General features: G+C 48.8%; 2 protein-coding genes across 3 annotated transcripts; one reads left to right on the top strand and one right to left on the bottom strand.

Moving 5' to 3' along the window:
• Positions 1–16: 16 nt before the first annotated feature.
• LOC140248394 (ubiquitin carboxyl-terminal hydrolase CYLD-like) lies at positions 17–12,560 on the top strand. The gene is made up of 15 exons (XM_072329085.1): positions 17–64; positions 1,826–2,286; positions 2,620–2,901; positions 3,120–3,195; positions 3,801–4,018; positions 4,213–4,366; positions 6,009–6,147; positions 6,771–6,881; positions 7,606–7,697; positions 8,227–8,293; positions 9,124–9,256; positions 9,476–9,584; positions 9,772–9,890; positions 10,147–10,366; positions 10,989–12,560. Exons 2-15 carry the CDS (start codon positions 1,837–1,839, stop codon positions 11,171–11,173), a joined length of 2,355 nt encoding a protein of 784 aa, XP_072185186.1. The 5' UTR covers positions 17–64; positions 1,826–1,836; the 3' UTR covers positions 11,174–12,560.
• Positions 12,561–13,729: 1,169 nt separating this feature from the next.
• NAPRT (nicotinate phosphoribosyltransferase) lies at positions 13,730–18,765 on the bottom strand. Of its 2 annotated transcripts, none has more exons than XM_072330692.1 (13): positions 18,564–18,765; positions 17,675–17,802; positions 17,509–17,591; positions 17,143–17,273; positions 16,960–17,075; positions 16,557–16,750; positions 16,333–16,473; positions 16,055–16,139; positions 15,733–15,813; positions 15,320–15,422; positions 15,052–15,209; positions 14,426–14,533; positions 13,730–14,309 (listed from the first exon to the last, which is right to left on the bottom strand). In XM_072330692.1, the coding sequence occupies exons 1-13, from the start codon at positions 18,709–18,711 to the stop codon at positions 14,250–14,252; spliced, it is 1,536 nt and encodes a 511-aa protein (XP_072186793.1). In that variant the 5' UTR covers positions 18,712–18,765; the 3' UTR covers positions 13,730–14,249. The 2 variants fall into 2 exon arrangements, with proteins under 2 accessions (XP_072186793.1, XP_072186791.1); XM_072330690.1 differs by having other exon boundaries at positions 18,489–18,763.
• Between the last annotated feature and the right edge of the window lie 381 nt (positions 18,766–19,146).

Here is a 19,146-nt window from a genome sequence, read left to right as displayed (position 1 = left end):
GTGCCGCTCTATCCTCTTCCCCCTGCGCTCGGTGGTACCGATGCGGAAGAGAACGGCGGCCGCGGTGAGAACGGGGAGATAAAGGGGGACGCCGGGCCTGGGGAGGCATTCAAAGGGGACTCCGCCTCAATGGGGTCTCTCCGGCACTCCTAAATACCCCCCTTTAGTGTTATTGACCCTCTTCCTTCCACTTGAAACCCCCGCCCTTCTCTCTCAGTTCCCCTGTCACCTCCCATTGCTTCGCCATCCTTATTGCCCCTCTTACCGTTCCCCTGTTGTCTCCCCCCATTAGCCCCATATGAGCCAATTAAACCCCATTACTGCCATCTTTCCACGTTGTCCCACCTTACCCGTTATTACTACAGGTCCTCATCCCCTCCTTCACTTCATACCACCCCCTCCTTCCATCACAGTACTTCATACCCAACTGCTATAGGGTATTAAGTGCTATAGGGCAGACCCCAAATGGGACCCCACCACCCTTAGGCCAAACCCTCGCCCAATGGAGCCCTTAAGCCCTCCCCACCCCACCTCCAGGATGGCTTTTCCCTATGGATCTTCTAGGGTTGCTTGCTGAGACCCCCCCTTGCTTCCCTTCTGCTTCCTATGCTGGTTGTGCATGGAGTGAAATGAAGACCACTCTTTAAAATCCATATAGTTTTAATTACCCAGCCCTTTCTTCATTCTTATGGACATAAGAAACAGTGTTTCAGACCCAATGGTTTGAATCGAACCTTTATTTCTGGTTACCCCTGGGAGTGAATTGCAAGTAGGTCGTGCTTAATATTGGTTAGGGGAAATGATTTAGTCCAGTTTTCCTCTAAACCTCTAACAGTGAGGTTTATTGTCCTGGATAAAAAAGAAGATCATAGAAGATCATCATATAGAAGATATAGTGGGGGAGTTTAGCGACACGAAACAACGTGAAGTTGAAACCATGTGAAGTCAGGAGTTGGATCGTCGTGGGTCACTCGGGATATTCCGCATGAATAACGTACAGCTGCTACAAGCACAAATGTATATAGAGATATAAAAAAAGTACACAAGTATCATCTTCTTTATGCCACCAGCTCATGGAAAGGAGCTCATTTCTTATATTTAACCTGTATATTTAACAGGTTGAACCTTATATTCAACCTGTTGGGTTGACCTGTCCACTTGCAGGGCAAAGAAGACTCTGTGCTCACCTCTTTGTGTTGTAACAGCAAATCCATGTCCTGTCTCTGAATGGTAGCGATGAGGGAACCGAGAGGGGTAAAATGCCTGAAAAGCATCAAATTTGAGCAGAATCGTACTCTTTTATTCCAGATATTTCTTTGTTTTGGAAGGATGGGTGTTTTTAAAGTGGAGGTCTTCGTGCTTTAACATTGTAATAAGGTAGTTGCGGTGTGTTTTGAGTATTCATCTGCTTTAATGTTGACAAACTCTCTTTTGGGGAGTTTTACACATACTTGAGCCCCCACCCTGCTCATCATGCAAGTAAGCTGCAAAAGAAAGCAGGAGGCAAAGCTTAATGAGACAGAACTGGTTGTGCAGTGTTGTACGGAACAAGATGTGCAAGGTGCTGCTCTTTGCAGCTTCTTGCTGGATGTATATTGCAGAGGAACAGAGCCAGACTTTCCATTTTGGTTAGGCTGAGGGATATCCGACATGGGAACCAAGTAGAAGGCAGGCTTTGTGATCTCTATTTGTGGAGATACTCAAAACCCAACTAGATGGGGCTTGCATACAAAGCTGGGGCCGTGACCTCCAAAAACCTCTTCCAACCTGAAATGTTCTGGGATAACTTGTGTTTTTCACCCCTCTCTCATTTCTCGCCACCCAGGGGAAGTGACGATGAGCCTCCTGCCTTCAGTAGGGGATGGGAACTGCTATTACATCCTGACAGAAGACTGTGCTTATGGCAGCAAGTACTTCCAAGCTGGGAACATGTGCTACTGCACCGAGAGGAGTTACCTGCGCAACTTTGCCGACATGCCCCCAACTCGATTCCTGAGAGTCATCATGCTGGATGACAGCTCCACTGTCACCATCAATGTGGGAATCCTGCAGCCTGTGTGTGAGAAAATGGCTGCCTTCCTACTGAACATCAGCGGCCACAGTGAGCGCTTGAACTGCTTCCTGGAGAGGACGAACCTTGAGGCAGCTCTGCAAGCCGTGCCAGGCCAGAGAGTGATGGTGGAGGTCGACCAGCAGCATTTCCCCGCTGTCATCCGCTACATTGGGAGCATTCAGAAAAGTACTTTGACTGCGTTGTCCCCATTCTTCTTTGGAGTGGAGTTGCAGGTAAGTGGATAATCATAGAATCATTAGGGTTGAAAAAGTCCAATAAGACCATGACATTCGACCATCAACCCATCCCCTCCATGCCCACTCAGAATCACTGAGGTTAGGAAAGACCATAAGATCAAGTCCAACAGCCATCAGGCCATCACCACCACTCATAGAATCATTAAGGTTGGAAAAGACCAATGAGATCATTAAGTCCAACTGTTGACCCATTCCCCACCATGCCCACTATCCTCCCTGCTGTATCTCTTGAAGACCTGACAACAAAGTAAGTTGCTTGTTTCCCCCTTATGCTTGTCAATGTGACATACCTTTCTGCCATGTTTTCAGGGTGAGGGTGAAAACAGAGGGCACAGCGACGGATCCTATCTTGGCATTGAATATTTCAAGTGTAAGCCGAATTGCGGGGTCTTCCTGCCCTTCAGCAAAATCCAATTCACTCCCAAGCTGGATAATGACCATGGGAAGCAGAAGCCAAAGGTGGATACAGAGGAAGTGATTCCTGTGAAAGTGGGAGATGCCGTGAGCTTCTACGTGGATAATGTCCGCAGAAAAGGAATAGCAATGGCAGTTTACAGGGAGGGAACCCAATGGTTCGTTAAAGTTTGCCCGGTAAGAACAGCCTCACTCTCATTTCTTCTTGGTTTCGTTTTCATTTGATTGCTTATCTATATGATACTAAGGCTTTAAAGAGGAGTGAAAGCGTCATCCAAAAGAGGTATAAGGTTTCATGCAGACTCTTTGGGCCTGTTTGGAAAAATTGGTTCATATTCCAGGAATGCCTTGTATCTGGTTGACTTTTTAGCTGATGTATTCTTCTTTCCCTTCAGGAAGAAGAAGGAACAACTGACATTTTCAGAGAGATCCCTATGGACTCTGTTGTGAAGGAAGACTTGCATTCCCAAAGTAGGTTATTAACAGCCGTGTCTGTCCTGAGCACGTTCTTGTGGATTTAGCATTTATCTCTTCAGGTCTAACAAAAGCTTCAGCCTAATTCCAGCTGATTAAACCAGAGAACTGAAAAGGTCCATGTCTCAAGTTCTGAACAGCGTGATTTGCATTAGGCAAATAGAGCTGAGTTCTCCCACTTGTCAGGATGAAGAACCTGATCACAGCACAGATATACTTCCTAGGATGAAGAGTGCCACTGACTAAAGAGTCTTTAATTTAGCTGTAGAGGGTGGAGCATAGCCTCATCCTGATGCCAGACTAACTCAAGAGGGCCCAGATGCCAGCAGAGATGCTGTGAGTCATTGGACAAGGCAACAAATTGCTGGGCTCTTTGTTGCCATAAAGAGATGCTGTGCAGATATCCCATAGCCAGACTGGGGACAGCTGTCATTAGACTCTTTGTTGAGTTGATTCACCTCACTAAAGGCATAAAAATAACCTGAAGACAACCCCCTGTATATATGATCTGTAATTGCAGAACAGGTTTGGCATTAAGGAGATGATGGTGACATGTAGAGGTGTCTGTCATTAGGTGACTTTCTGCCTCTCCTACCCATTAGGTTTGTACCCACCATTTGAGTCTGACATGGGTGTGGAACACTCACAAATGAAACAACAGATAGGTGAGAGCGGAGAGGAGTGTGAAGGCGTGAACCCGTCCCTGGAGGTGAATTCCATGGTCCAGATCACCTTGGACAAAGGAAACCAAGTGTCGGGAATCATCCGCTGGTTGGGGTACTTACCCCACACCAAGCACAAAATGGCAGGAGTTGAACTGGTAAGAACAGAATAATTGTGAATCCTGCAAGCGGAGTCAACAGGTTTAAAACATAACCAGAGTAAGTGAAAACATCAAAACAGCACCAAGCTTGCACGTAGCTCTTATATATATTAAATTGCCACGTGGTGGATTGCATTTGATTCATGGGAAACCTGCTCTCATGTCATTCCTCGAATGCTTTTTATCCTTAGGATGAAGATAAAGGGGTCACTGATGGCGAATGGCTGGGTAAATACTATTTCCACTGTGCTCCCAAGCGTGGCATCTTTGTGAAGCTGCAGTCCTGCCAGCCTGATGTTCGCTTCCAGTGCTCCCGCAACCGCGACCTGAGCCTCATAGACTATAGTAAGCTCTCTGGGTTGAGGGGAGACAGTGCCATGCTGGGACATGGAGACTCCTCGTGTGCAGTGTCTTTAATCAGTGGTTTCATGCTCATCGTTGTCTTTGAGTGTTCCGAGAGATGTCCATTTTCAGGATAGTCAGGTGGTCTTTGTAGGGAATATCCTGCAAGTGTGAGAGATGGTAAGTAATTGAACACAAAGATGATGTAGACTAGAGCTGTGTGGGTGTTGAATCTAGGGTAAGGTGTTGCTAGTGGCTCTGAGAATGAGGCCTTTGTGGCATAGGTGTGTTGGAGAAGCCAGCAGAAAATGGCAAGAGGCAACAGCAAAGCCTAGAGCAACAGTCCTTGCACGGCACTGTGAATGCTGCAAGCAGGCTGGGGCTTTTCTGCTTGTGGCATTCAAGGCAGAAGAAAAGGTCTTGCATTACATTTGGTGATCCTTACAGGTCCCTTCCAACATGGGATATTCTTTAATTACTGAGAACTGAATGCAACAAATAGATACTCTACCGTATCTTATGGATGCTATGGCTCTGCAGAATTGCAGTTGGTAACTATGGCCATGATGTCAGGTAATCAAGGTGTTGTACCTGGAGAAATTAGGGGGAGCTTCTAAAGGAAGAGTATGAAATTCATTTTAATGTAAACCTTGATGTGGTAAGACATTCGCAGGACAGCAAAGGGAAGAATAGGTCATTATTTTCATTTGAATAGAAAGAACTGCCTCCAAGAGCAGAAAAGACAACGAGTTAGCCATTTAGAAAGCATAAATGAGATGACTGTAAAAGCAAAAAGAATATTCTCATAGAGACTGCTCGAAAACTGGGAATAGGGACAATGAAGAGTATCTTAAGGACCTGCTGAGAAAGTGGGTTCAGATTACAAGGGAAGAATGCTGAAGGAACCAAAAAAGACCATATTGAGAAAGTTATCTTGGAGGATGAAGTTAGTAAAAGGATGTGGGGCTAAGGACATAAACCCTTCTTATTCACGGCAAGGGCAGACAGATGAAACCAAGCTGTAACTCGTCTGAGCTTCTACATGCTCCTTGAAGCTGGGTGTTCATAGCTTACATTGAAGGTCTTTCATAGATTCATAGCGTCATTCAGACTGTAGAAGGCCACTAAGATCATCGGGTCCAATCATCAACCCTTGCCCCACCATACCCACTCATAGAACCATGGAATCGTTAGGAATGGAGAAGGCCTCTAAGATCATCAAGTCCGACTATCCACCTGTCATCACCATGATCCCTAAACCACATCTCTCAGTGACATGGGGAAGTTCCTCAGAGAGTTTCCAAGCTTGCCTGGAACTCAACACCAGCTTGTTTGTAGCTCTTTTTGTCTTTGTTGTACTTGGCACATTGATGGTGGAGGCAGCAGAATCATTGAAGCATAGAGTATCCCTTTTTGGAAGGGTCCTGTAAGGGTAACTAAGGATTAATAGGGCATAGCTCTGGTGAGGAAAGTTGGGTTTTGTCTCTATTTCTAGTAAATTAATTAGTAAAGGGACAAACTTCCATACCAGCATGGTTCAGTCCCAGCAGGAGCAGAGCAGAGCTCTGAGGCACTTGGGAAGGACAGAGTGTACCCAGATGAGGTGGGAAGCTAAAGGGAACTGCTTCTTTTGCTTCTCTTGCAGGAGAGAAGGAAGATGTTCCCCACGTTCCGCTCAGTTTTCCTCCTCTAAGGAACGAGGAAGCAGTGCACATCCTACGAGGACGGATGAAGGGGATCCAGGGCCACTGCAATTCCTGCTATATGGATGCAGCACTCTTTAGGTAAGTGCTTGCTCGTGCAGTGCCATGTTGTTAAATGATTACTTCTTAATTGGGCAGCGCCCTGCAGTGCAGACTTCCAAGGTGGTTGGAAATTTACCTGGCGTAGAGCAGAATGTTACTGTGTGGAGGTACAGACTCAATGCTTGCAGCCTTTCGGTCTCTTTCCTGTAATCCATGAGGTTCTCAGACACTCAAGTACCCCTGTGAGTACCACTCTGTGTGTCTGTCGTGCAGGGTGATGAGATATCATAGTTCTCTGGACTGGACCACGCTGACTCTGCCACTGGAGACAGTGGCTGGAAACATTGCAAAGAAAGCACCCAGGAGATCCCAGCTTCAATGTGCAGAACTGTTTGGAGAGGAAAAGACTCAGTGGTGCCCTCATGAGCAGTTTTGGCTGCAAAGTACGAGATTTCATTCTCTCTTAACTGTTTCCTTGCTTACTCCGAGCATTCCTTAAGCCAGCTGTGGTTTATCTCACTGCGGAGATGTGCTATCACTCACACTTCTGTCGCTGCGTGCATGGATTGTTGAAAATGAAAGCCACTGATTGCCACTGAGCACAACAGTTTGCTTCCAACCGCTGCTGCAAACCCCTCAGACTTAGTGCTCTTTCTTCACAGCCTCTTCTCCTGTACATCCGTGCTGGACTCCATGCTCTTCACACCCTTCCCATTGTGTAATAGGAATGTCCAGAACATTCTGCGGGATGAGATCGTGAACCCTCTCCGAAAGTGAGTGGAGTATGTGGGAATGCTGGAAGTTGTGTATCTGTTTTGATAACCTCTGCCCTCCACTTCCAGAAGGTGCCTCGGGAAAGTGTTACCTGTAGGGTGTCTCCTGCCATCCAAGTCTTCCTCTCTTGCTCCTCTTCCAGTTGTTTTCTTCTCCTGACTGTAAGGCTCCTGTGGCGCGTGTTGAGTTTTCCCTGCTCAAAATCACAGAATCATTGATCACTGAGGTTGGAAGAGACCTTTAAGATCATCCAGTCCAACTGCCAACCCATCACCACCTTGACCACCCATCGAATCACTAAGGTTGGAAAAACCTGTTCGTATCATCAAGTCCAACCATCAACTCATCCCCTCCATTTCCACTCACAGAATCATTAAAGTTGGAGAAGACCTCCAGCATCATCAAATCCAGCCATCAACCCATCGCCCATTAAACTATGTTCTTAATCAGCCATTTTGTTAAAGGCTGGATATGGGTAGACCATAGCATAGCAGCTAAATTGTCTGGATTTTGTATTAAAAATAGCATTTTTTTTTCTCATCCTTCCTTGCTAGGTGTGAGAAAGGCACGAAGAGCTGCTTCTACTTAAGAATAAGACATTAGTATCCTCTTTGGGGTCAGTGCCCTGGCACTGCCTGCAGAAAATACAACCCTGGGATAGCGTGCGGTGTTTGTTCACCAAATACACTGCAGAGATCATCTGTAGCTGTTTCTTGTTGGCAGGAATGGCTTCGTAATGGCTAGGAGTGTGATGCACCTGAGGGAGCAGCTAACTGAGAAGGGCCAATGCTCAAGCTTTACCAATGCAGAGAAAGGTAATGTGCTCTCTGGAGACTTCTCCAAGCTGCTTCTGTGTGTGCTGACAGCTTAATTGTGTGCTTCTCCCATGCACGTACGTTGATTTGCCTGCTGTGCTGCTCGTTTATGTAATGATGTGCATGCAGGAGTTCTTAAAAGCTGAAAACATCAATGCGCTTTTTAACTGACATTTGTCCTGAAGTCTGATGGAGGAATTGCTGAATCTCTGCCACCATCGAGCTGCTGCCAGGAGGGGAGAGGATGAACGGTGTGAAGGAGCATTCCCTTGACCTTTAGAATTGCCTTGGTCAACTTCTCATTGAGACCTGATAAGTTATTTGAGGTTCCCCAAAGGCTGTAGTTTGGTTAAAATAAGGCAGAAAATGCTTGTACCTGAAGTCAGCCTCTCTGATTGCAATCATCACATTTCTCTCTGTGTGCAACAAGGATATTTTACAACAGTGTCGGGCATTTGGCTCACATCTATCTGGCGTTGTGGCAAGTTCTTCCTGTGAGTGTGACTTCTGCTTCTCTCTACTCTTCCAGATCCGGAGGAGTTCCTGAACCTCATAATGCATCAAGTCCTGGGAATAGAGCCACTCTTGAGACTGCAGTAAGTTCCCATTCCCACACCATTCCTTTTTCATTTCCAATACTACATGTAGATGTAATATTTAGGGACTTGGTTTAGTGGGCAATAGTGGTGGTAGGTGGATGGTTGAACTAAGTGATCTTTTCCAACCTTAATGCTTCTACAGTTCTAGTTTAGCTCAATTTATTTGGCACATTAGTTATTTACCTGTGATCATTTGTTGTCGATTTGTCCCGGTTGGTCCATTCAAAACAACTTCTAAGCTCAGCTTGGAGGCTTTTCCTTTGGAAAAAATGATGAAGAATAAAAGTCATGTCATCCTTAGGGAGAGCTTTGAGAAACATAGAGTTCATCCTCAGTCCCTTTGGATGCTTTTGGGATGCATCCAGGCTCTCAGTCTGGCTCAGATCCTACAGCTCTCAAACAGGGACTCTGTGGATGCAGTCCCAGTTTTTTTCAGGACTCTACAAAGAGGATGAGAGGCTGAAGGAAGCCAAAAATAACGATGCTGTTTGGGAGCATAGAAGGGAATTGTTGGGTTTCTGTGCTCTTTTGTGAAGACGTCAGTCAACCCTGAGGTTGTGGAGTGCTCGGAAAGGTGGAGCACAAAGGGGACTCTGTATTGCCACCCCCCTGCAGAGGGTCATCTGAAGGAAATCCTTTCTAAATAGATCTGAAGAAGAAGTTTTCTGATTGTGGTTCATTAAAAAAAATAAAATAAAATTGAAATACCTTTAATATGGAAGAGGGGAAACTGAGTTACACTCATTGGGAGCAGGACGTCGTGCTGTGTTGAATAATGCAATTCACAATGGCACCAGGTAAACATTCCCCATGACAACTCCTTGCAGGTCAGGAGCCCAGAAGGAGCAGGACTGCTACTGCTACCAAATATTTATGGACAAACAGGAGGACCTAGTGGTTCCTGATGTGCAGCAGTTGGTGGAACACTCTTTCCTGTCTTCAGATCTGAAGCTCGTGGAGGTGAGCCCAGCTTCATTCCATCTACATTTTAGTCTTCCAGCAAATCTGCAGTGGGTTTGGTTCATCTTCCAATGCAAAGCAGGAGAATACTTGGCCACAACCTAAAAGATATTTTGGGAAGTCTTGAGCGTGACCTGAGAAGGGATGTGATTCACAGCAGCAATACGGAGAGAAAAGTCTCTGGAATTTGCTGGAATGGTAACCTGTTTGTTTTCCCAGATCCCATCTTGCTTCATTATCCAAATGCCACGATTTGGGAAGGAATATAAGATGTTCAGCAAGATCATCCCTTCCTTAGAGCTGGATATCACTGATCTGCTGCTGGACAGTAAGTTGTTGGGCAATGGTGAAACTGACAGCTGAGACTGGGAGCAACTAGGTGTCAAAGGGATAATCCTTTGAGTTGTGGGCAGGAGCTAAGGTGGGATTCCTCTAACCTGAATGCTTAGTTTTGATAAGACAAATGATATTCCAGGTGAGACCAAGAGAAGACATCACCATTTTTACCTCCACAGGTCCCAGAGAGTGCTGTGTGTGCAGTGACGTTGCCACCTGGGAGTGTTCAAAGTGTTTCAAAGACAAAATATTCTCACCTAAGGGTCTGAAGCAGTTCTGCAGCACCTGCTCCAAACAGGTATTGAGTTCCTCTGGGTGCTCATGAGATCTGCCAGCAGAATGAACACCCAAACCTGCACAGACCAAATGCTGGACCCTCTAAGCTTCTTGCTATCAGCCTGCAATGCATTGCTCTTCTTTGGGGAGGACTCAGCTGCATGCAAGGCAGTTGAGTGCAGAACAAACTGAAGGTCTGACTTCTGCACGCTCCTCTTTTCAGCAGGCCAGCTTCAGTTCTGTCCTCTCAGCAGTGCCACCCCATTGCCTTTCCTTAGGTTCATTCCCACTACCGACGCAAAACACACAAGCCAACCAGGCTGCGTGTCCCAGAAGAATTTCATCGCCGGAACTCCCGGGGCAGCCAGCAGGTTCCACGTGAGAAGATGGAGCTCTTTGCAGTGCTTTGTATTGAGACCAGTCACTACGTTTCCTTCGTGAAATATGGCCCTGAGAATGAGCACTGGATGTTCTTTGACAGCATGGCTGACAGGCATGGTGAGGTCATGGTTAAATGGGTGTATGGTGGTGGGTTGGGGTTGGACTTGATGATCTTGGAGGTGTTTTCCAACCTTAATAATTCGTTGAATGGGCATGATAGGAATGGGTCATTGGTGGGATTTAATGATCTTGGAGGGCTCTTCTAACCGTGAATCACAGGTGACAGGCTTGGTGCTTTGATAGAAGCCAGGAGCTCGTATGGTAGATGTCTATAACACACGTCATGCGGTCACTGCTCAGTCTGCACCAAGGTGGATGGTTTTGGGAGATTCTTTGCTATGCTCAAAGGGAGCATGAAGCTTTTGGGATGAATCTGTGTTGTGAGGGGGGTAACAGCTTCATTTCCTCTGAAGTCACCTGCATGCATTAGGATTCTACTTCCAGCAGAGCCAATTCCAGAGAGTAGGTCCAGCCCACAGAGGTATAAGAGTTGCTCCCAGTGGTCTTGTCCTCTGGCTCTCTTCAGACCAGGGACTTCTTATATGGGCTTCAAGGACAATAGGACAGGTCTCCTGTCTTGCCCAATGGTGGTGTTGACCTCCAGATCATTCAGCTAAGTAGACACTCATGCCTTGCAACATGCTTTGTATTTGGACTTTTCTCCTTCCTTCTGTATTAGGTGGTGAGAATGGCTTCAACATCCCCACTGTAACACTGTGCCCTGAAGTTGCCAAATACCTGGACTTGCCACTGGCCATGCTGGCCCTGGAGCAGCCCCGAGACATGGATGGAGTGGCCAAACGCCTTTTCTGTGATGCCTACATGTACATGTACCAGAGCAAGAAGATGGCACTGTACAAGTGACGCTGCCTTGTGTTGGTACTGCAGAACAGCACAGTATTGGAAATGCGAGCTTGGACTCGTTGGAACTGAAAGCAGTTAAATCTAGTGCACTGGACTTACATCTCTGCCTCTTCTTACCTCTTACAGTGTCTGGTATTGAGCTTTATGAGCCTCTCTGGGTTTGTGAATCCAATACCAGGTTTCATCCAGCAATGGTTTGTATTTCCTGCAGAGCCGCACACTGAATTCTTTACATTCAAATTCATTCCCGACTTTCTTAACCCACGCACCTCCCTGTATGGTACTCTGCAGCTCTGCTCTACCTCAGAGTCCTGTCCAACATCCTTTCCTTCTTCCAACACAGAAGACCAGCATCTCTTAATGGAAACGTGAACCCTTCATGTTTGTAAAGGGCACTGGAAAAATCACAGCTTTGCCCTGTGTAGCACTTCCCCATATGGACTTTAAGAGTGACAAAAGCACTGTGTAGTGGAGATGTCTCAAGAAGAGTTTTTCTTGATGTTTGGGATCTGATCCCACACCCAAAGCCAAGCAACTGAACTGTCTTCACTTCCCTTATCCAGAACTAACAACTGTGGCACTTTCACCCACCATCAACATGAGGTCAATAATCTTGGGCTGCAAATACACTTTAAAAAACAGTTATTTTTGTAGGAACAAATTTGGGGGAATTATGGGGCAGGGGAACAGAAAGTGTGCGTGAGACCCCAATGTGCTGTCCTCCTATGGAATCTACAGGACGTGAGGTGTTGTAACCTCACTTCTAGCTCTTACTGTCCCATGCACTTCTGAGATCTACACCAAAGAACGGGAACGGAATTTCAAGGGTCAAAATGGAAGAATGAGCACTATTATTTTTTTTAGTTGTATTTTCCATGACAGCAGGAAAGGTTTATGTGTGGGAACAGGTATTCTTTAAGTTAAATAACGTACATTTGCGAATTGTGGGTTGTCTGCCATTAAGAACGTGCTGACATGGCAGCAAGAAGCTGTTTTGGGGTTCTGTCCTGTGAGTCGTTTTACTCAGGCTCTGGATGGCATGAAAAACCTGGAGGAATGCATCCAAGAGCCACAACCTCCTTCCTGCCCTATTTTCCTCTTTGACACAAGGTGCAGTAATGGCAGTTTTGTCCCATGGCCCCTTTGGCTTGGGCCACGTAGTGGTTTGGTGGGGATCGGGTTCTTTTTTGTTTGCTTAAAGAAGGGTTATGATGCTCAATGGAACCTCCACATCTTGACAACTTGTATCAGCTTTCCACTTACGTCCCTTACATCTGTATGCGGTCGCTTCAAAGGGTGGATGGAGGCTTCAAGGAATGGATGGAGTGTAATGAGCCCATTGATAATACACACTGTGTTGAGAACACTGCAGTCCAATTCACCTCCCAAACATTGCGCTGAGGTCTCGGTGTTGAGTTGCTCAGAGTTTTCAATAGACAGATTTGCTGCTCCAGTCTTTTGGGTCTGGAGTTTGCTTTTGTTGAGCAACTGGACTTCAAGGGGTCAACCACGAGCCAGTTCTGGGCTCCATGGTATAAGAAGAGACAGGGACAGATGGGAAAGGGTCGAATGGAAGGCCACATAGACACTGTAGAACTTAGAGCATCTCCCTTATGAGAGGAAGAGAGTCTGGAGCAGAGGTGGCTCAGGGGATCCTATCCATGGCCATAAATCCCTGTAGGGTGCAGCAAAGTGGATGGAACCAGTGGTGCCCAACAACAGGCCAAGAGGGACTGAGATCAACTGGTAACCAGGAGCTCGCTGTGCCCATCAGGAAGCATTGCTGTGGCAGAATGTTCCAGGAGTCTGAGAAGAGGCTGGGCCAGATGACATCAAGAGGTGCCTTCCAATCTCAACAGCCATTGGGCGAGCTAACATTTGTATAGGAGAGCCACAGCCATCGATGCACAATAAAGAAGAAAAACTCTTCCAGTTTTATTGAGCCTTAATGCACCCATGATGAATGCCTGATACCAAAGCAGTGCGAAGACTCTCTTGAGTAGAAGAGATCTATCAACGGATCATTACAAGGAACTTGAGATCTGATGGCTGATTCCACTGGCTCTCCTCTGTGCCCATGGAGTGGTGATGGGATGGAGCACCCTGCTGTCATGCTGCCTTATCTGCTTAACATTATTCTTTGTTATCATGGAAGAACTCAAGGCAGCCTCTTCTCATAGTACTGTGGACAAAGTTTAATAACAAGAAGTGTTTTCTTCTCTCTGAAAGTGATGAAATACAAACCCCACAGGCCCGGCAGTGAGCGCCATGCTCCTGAATGCTTTTTAATGAGGGACATAATCAGGTTTTGTTGGTTATTTTTCCATAAGCACCGCAAAGATCTAAAAATGGGTAAAGAAAAAAAAAAAAACATATAAAAAAAAAGCCACCACCCCAAATACACAACATCTCTTATCCAGACTTTTGCTGGGAATGGGTACAAGTCTTTTCAGTGCAGGGCTCCGTTTTTGGCTGCACAATTCCAAAGCTCAGCAAAAAGGATTTAAATGTACCTCCCTGTGACAAACCTGAACATGATTAGAGAAGAACACACGTAGCTCAGAAAGGCACATGATTTATTCTTTGACATTTTTATCCATTCCGTGCAACGTTTCCGGATGGTATTTGATTGAAAACTTCCACTCGTTGCTGCTGGCCCATGGGTACTCCCATGGGCATTGACATTCCAAAGGCTTTGGTGCTAGAATTAGGTGTAGGATGCCACAAAACGAGGACGTGGCCTGCTGCTGAGTGTTGGGTGATGGGTGACATCAGTCCTGTCATCACCTGAAGGCACAGGGCTGGCAGGGCCACTGAGGTCAGCAAGGAAGAAAACGCATCGCTCCCAAAGCAACACGGTGGACATGGCTGGACATGGCTCCCTTGTCACCTCCTAGCTCTGTCTGTCCCATTCCTTTGTCCACAGCTTTGCAGTGAGGGGACCACAGGCAGCTCCTGCAGTTCCTGCACAGTCCTCAGAGCAGCAGAACCATTAGAACCATCCAAATTAATCACCCGGTCTTCCAAAGAGCAGAAATGCTGGTCTCAATGCTGGGGGGTGATTTGGGGGTACCCCTCACTGGCTAGCGTGCTGCAGCTCCTTGAAGAGGAGTTGCAGCTTCTCTGTTAATGCCACCTGGAGAAGAAGCAAAAGGGGACCGTGAGTCTGGCTCCACGGGGTCGCTGTAGGTCAATGGGGGCAGGAGGATTTGGGTAGGACCAGGATCGTGCCTAATAAGGGGGAAAACATACCGGGTAGGGCTGGGGGTCACGGAGCTGGCGGTGCACGGGGCTGAGCAGGTTGAGGGATGCTTGTGCGTGGCTCCGTACCTCCTGTAAGCTGGGCAGCTCCTCACACACCTGTGGGATGGAGACATCATAGCGTCCATACGCAGTGCCAACAACTCAAGATCGGGCAGCACAGGGATGTGGGACAATGAGATGAAACTGGTGATTGATTCAGCAAGAGGCCACCACCCTACCTAGGCCCTCACTCAACAAGGGAAGGGCACCTCATTAGAAGGGCACCTCATTAGCAGTGAGAACACAGCCAGGCTGTCCCTATATAGGATGTTTGCTCAGTAGAGCAGCTGAATGAAGGACAGTTTCTTGCATGCAGAATATCTTGGGCTTCGTGCTGCAAAACTCCCATGGGACAAACCAAGAAAACTCACCTTCATAAGACAAAACTTCATCCCTCTGCTGGCAAATGGGATTTCCCATGGAGATATCCCATCCCCAAGGGGCAATGTGTCTTGCCAGCATTGCTGATGGCTTCTTCTCACCTCACATGCGGCATGGACAGACCCACCGCCACACCACCATGAACCCCTCCTGACCCAAACCCATCATGGGGAGAGAGGAGAGCTGCCTCTGACCTGTCCATCTCTCAAGTACATGTGATGGAGGGGCTCCACAGCACTCGGCCTGACTTTGGTGGCCTCTCCTCTCCTCCCCAGGATGTGGACCACCAATTCCTGCCCCACGTTAGGTGAGGGCTCGTTCTCCAGGGCCATGAGATCCATGAAGGGATGACCTGTAGGGATGAAGGGTCAGGTGCCAGCAGGTGACACTAGTGACAGGATTATGGAGCAGGAAGAAGAGCTGGCCAATGAGACAGGAGTTTTCCAACACAGTGGAGCTCACCAGCAGCATCGTAGAGCCGATATATTGCTTTAATCCCTGGGATAGTCATCTTTTCCTCCTCCTCTGTGAACTTCAGGCATGGAGAGCCATTCACCTCCACCAGCTGTGGAAAAAGAAGGGATGGGGTTGTACACTTTATTTTTTCACATAAACACCATCCCTGGAGGCTTTCGAGAAAAGGGTAGATGTGGCATTTAGGGACACGGTTAATGGACAAGGTGGTGATGGTTCGACAGCTGAACTTGATCCTAAAGGTCATTCCCAATCTTCTATGACCCTATACCAGCTCACACTGATGTGGGAGACCATGCAGAGCTCTGGTCTGATTCGAAATAACTGAGTAAATCATTAAAAAAAAACCCCACAACCTCAAACCATCCCCAAGCCAAGTGGGGCAGAGCTGCCACTCCTACCTTGTAAACACAACCCAGCGACGGCTGAAGGGGACACGTCACCAGGTTTGTCCCCACGCCAACCATGTCAATCTCACTCCCCTGGTATAACAGAGAAGACAATGACCATCAATAGCCTTTTATTTTTTAAGGCTCACGCTAAAACCAGAGCCATGGGGCAGGTCAGGGGCTGCTTTGCCCCGAGGTGCCTCTTGGTGTCCATCTGTCCATCCCACCCACTCATTCCAGGTGGAAACTCTTTTCTATTCCCACCCAGGAAAGGTTGAGTCAAAGGAAAGTGACCGTCACATTTGTCCTTCCATTGCTCCAGCCCCAACTTCACCTCTCGGATGAAGTCCTCCAAGCTCTTCTCGTTGATATCATTGCTCACAGCTATGGGGATGCTACCAAACCAAGGAACCTGGAAGCTGGAAAAGAAAGAGAAGAGCAGGAGAATGAGCAGGAAAGCAAGTCCTAGGTTATGGGGCTCTGAGAGCCAACGAGCACCCCACAGAGCAGCGAGGGCTCCCACTCTAACAGACACAGAAGCAGGACACTCAAATGTGTGGGTACCCGGGGCGGAGAAGCAGGGGATGCTCTCCGGATGTCTGCAGGACTCACTGAGCACCGCAGGCACGCAGCACCCTCCGGGTCTCCTTGGACTGTTGGATGAGGTCCCCGCTATCCAGGCGTACCCCGATGGCGCGGTACCCCAACTGGTGTAAGGCCAATGCTACAGCACAGAAATTGGGTAGACCGCTCCTGACAGGGGCAGGGAGAAGCATTAGTTTCCATGTCCTGCACCAAGTGACAATGAAAGATGGGGACACAGCAAGGAAGGCCACCTCATGACGCAGTAGGTGTCCAGAAGGCCCTGGAAGTCTTGTGGGAAGGCGATGGCGTAGGACACGAAGGCAGCCAGCTCACCACGGTTGGGTTTGTCACCGGGGATCCCCAGCAGCTCACACACCTTCTGCAGCCATGACTTGGCCAGGGATGGGAGATCCATGGGCTCCCCACCTGCCAGCGGTGACAGGACCTGTTTGGGGACATCAGTGATGGCACTGAATCAATCACATTGGCTTCAGTGGGTGAAATGAGTTCTAGCGTGGGTCTCATGTACCCCATACCATGTGAAACCCCTTTCCCTTCCCTATGGGGACATCTAAGCCTACAGCTACACCTGGGATGTCCCATCCCCAGGGTCTTATCAAGTGTCCCATCCCTGTCCCATCTACCAGCACTCACTCTGGGCTTCACTTCTTCCAGCGACCTGAAGGACATGATGAAGGAATGGGCGACGGTGCCGCGCACTGGGATGCCATAGAGCTTCCCTGCCAGGATGTTGCTGGTGTAATCAAAGCCTGGGAGGAGGAATGAGGGGTGACAACATGACCACGACACAGCATGGGTATGTAGGACAGCACTCACCTCCAATATAGGAATACTTGGAGGCAGAAAGTCCACCATCTGGACCCTGGGCACGACGTAGACCCAACTCCATCAGCTTCATCTCCGGGCCAGCGAGAAGGCGGAATCGAGCGGCGTTGGTGGCCACGAGGCTGGAAAGGCCAAGTCAAACCAAGTCATGTTGGCACCAAATGGCATCATCATTTGCTTGGGGACCACCGCAACTCAATCACAGCCAAGATGCAGGGCCAACAGTTGGTACAACATTGGGAATGACAAAGAGAACCGTGGTTTGCTTGGAGAACAACTCCACTTGAATACAAGGACAACAGCCCCGATGAACACATTCCCCTGTAGAGCCCCCAAAAAAGCTGTAGGGTCCCTTACCTGGCATAGCTGACCAAGCACAGCAAGGTGGTCTCCAGCAGTTGCACCACCAGCAGTGGTCCCTTCACCTGTAGGAGCGGGACCTGCGGGGACAGCATGGTGACATCCCCATAGCCACACACACACCAGAGATGGGGACATGGGGATGCTTGGCTGTGGGTCGCACCCTGGAGAAGACAACGGAGCCTTCAGGCACAGACGTGACGGTCACCTCAGAGGCATCCACGGTGCAGAGGTAATCAAAGAAGGCATCCTCTGTTGTGCTGGGCAGCACCGAGCGCAAGTAGGCGATGTCTGTAGGGATGTCAGCTTGTGTTTCTGTCCCCTGTAGGGCATCAGCCCCACAAAGGACTCCCCCAATGTCCCCTTGGTCCCCAAGTTCCTCTGGTGGAATCCCAAGTGCTACTAAGGGGTCTCCTGGTCTCTCTGAGGGACGTCCCTTTCCCCATCAGATCCCTTTAAGAGACATTTCCATGTCCCTCCTCCAAATCCCTTTAGGGAGTTCCCTGTCCCTCTAAGGGACATATCAACATCACCACCCCAGACCTCTGTCTCTTAAGCCCCTCTGAAGCCCACCCCTTGTCCTCCCCGTGTCCCCTGGGTCCTACTGAAGACACTCCAGTTCTTCTAAAGGGATGCCCCCATGTCACCTAAATCCCTTTCAGGACTCTGGTGTCCCCCCGAGGGCTGCCCCTGTCCCTCCAATCCCCCCCAAGGGCTGCCCCAGTGTCCCACAGGTCTCTCTGTTGAGTCCCCTGTCCCCCTTTGAGGAGTCCCCCGTCCTTCTAAGGGCCGTCCCTATTGCCCCAAGCCACATCCTTGTCCCTGCCACGTCCCTCCGACGGATCTCCCTGCGTCCCTTACGTCCTAACGACGACCCTCTAAAAGGACTCGGGATGTCCCCGTCCCCAATCCAAGTCTTAATGACGAACCCCACAAAGTCCCTCTTTAAGGGACATCCACGCGTCCCACCGACCCACCCGCAGCCGAGAAACGGAGAGCCCCGAGGCTACGCAAGGCTTGGTTCAACCCCGCTCCCACCACGAAGGCTGCACCGAAAGGTTCCCGACGGAAGAAGAGTTCAGCGGTCGCTGGGTCCCGGTGTCTCCCCGTCCGCCATAAAGCGTACGCCATCGTCAGGTGGTAGAGATCAGCCAGCGGAGCCATCGGAAGAGCTGGGCAGGGAGAAAAGCGGAGCAGCATGGGAGAGAAAGGGGCGGGGATGTGGGGACGTGGGGACACCTGGTGGACAAATAGGGGTATGCGGTGGCTTAAGAGTGAATGGGAGATATGGGGAGGGGGGGGATTGAATTGGGGATAGACGGCAGCTGGTGGCTCCGAGGGGACATTGGGGATAAGGGAGCAGTTGGTGGCAAAGGGGGGACGTGGTGGCTTTTGGGGATGGGGGGCACTTAGTGGTTTGGGGGGACATAGGGGGCACTTGGTGGCTTATGAGGGGACACAGAGGGTGCTTGGTGGCAACATAGGAGGCACTCAGGGCCTCATTTGGGGGACAGTGGGGCATGCTGTAGCTTGGGGGTGACAGCTGGTGGCACACACTTGGTGGCTTGAAAGGGGACACGGGGACCATTTGGCTTAGGGAGGTAGATGGGGAGGGCTTGGTGGCGCTGGGAGGAC

This window comes from Excalfactoria chinensis, chromosome 2 (assembly GCF_039878825.1).
Source record: "Excalfactoria chinensis isolate bCotChi1 chromosome 2, bCotChi1.hap2, whole genome shotgun sequence".
In the NCBI taxonomy this organism is placed as follows: Eukaryota; Metazoa; Chordata; class Aves; order Galliformes; family Phasianidae; genus Excalfactoria; species Excalfactoria chinensis.
This window is presented reverse-complemented; position numbering and strand designations above follow the sequence as displayed.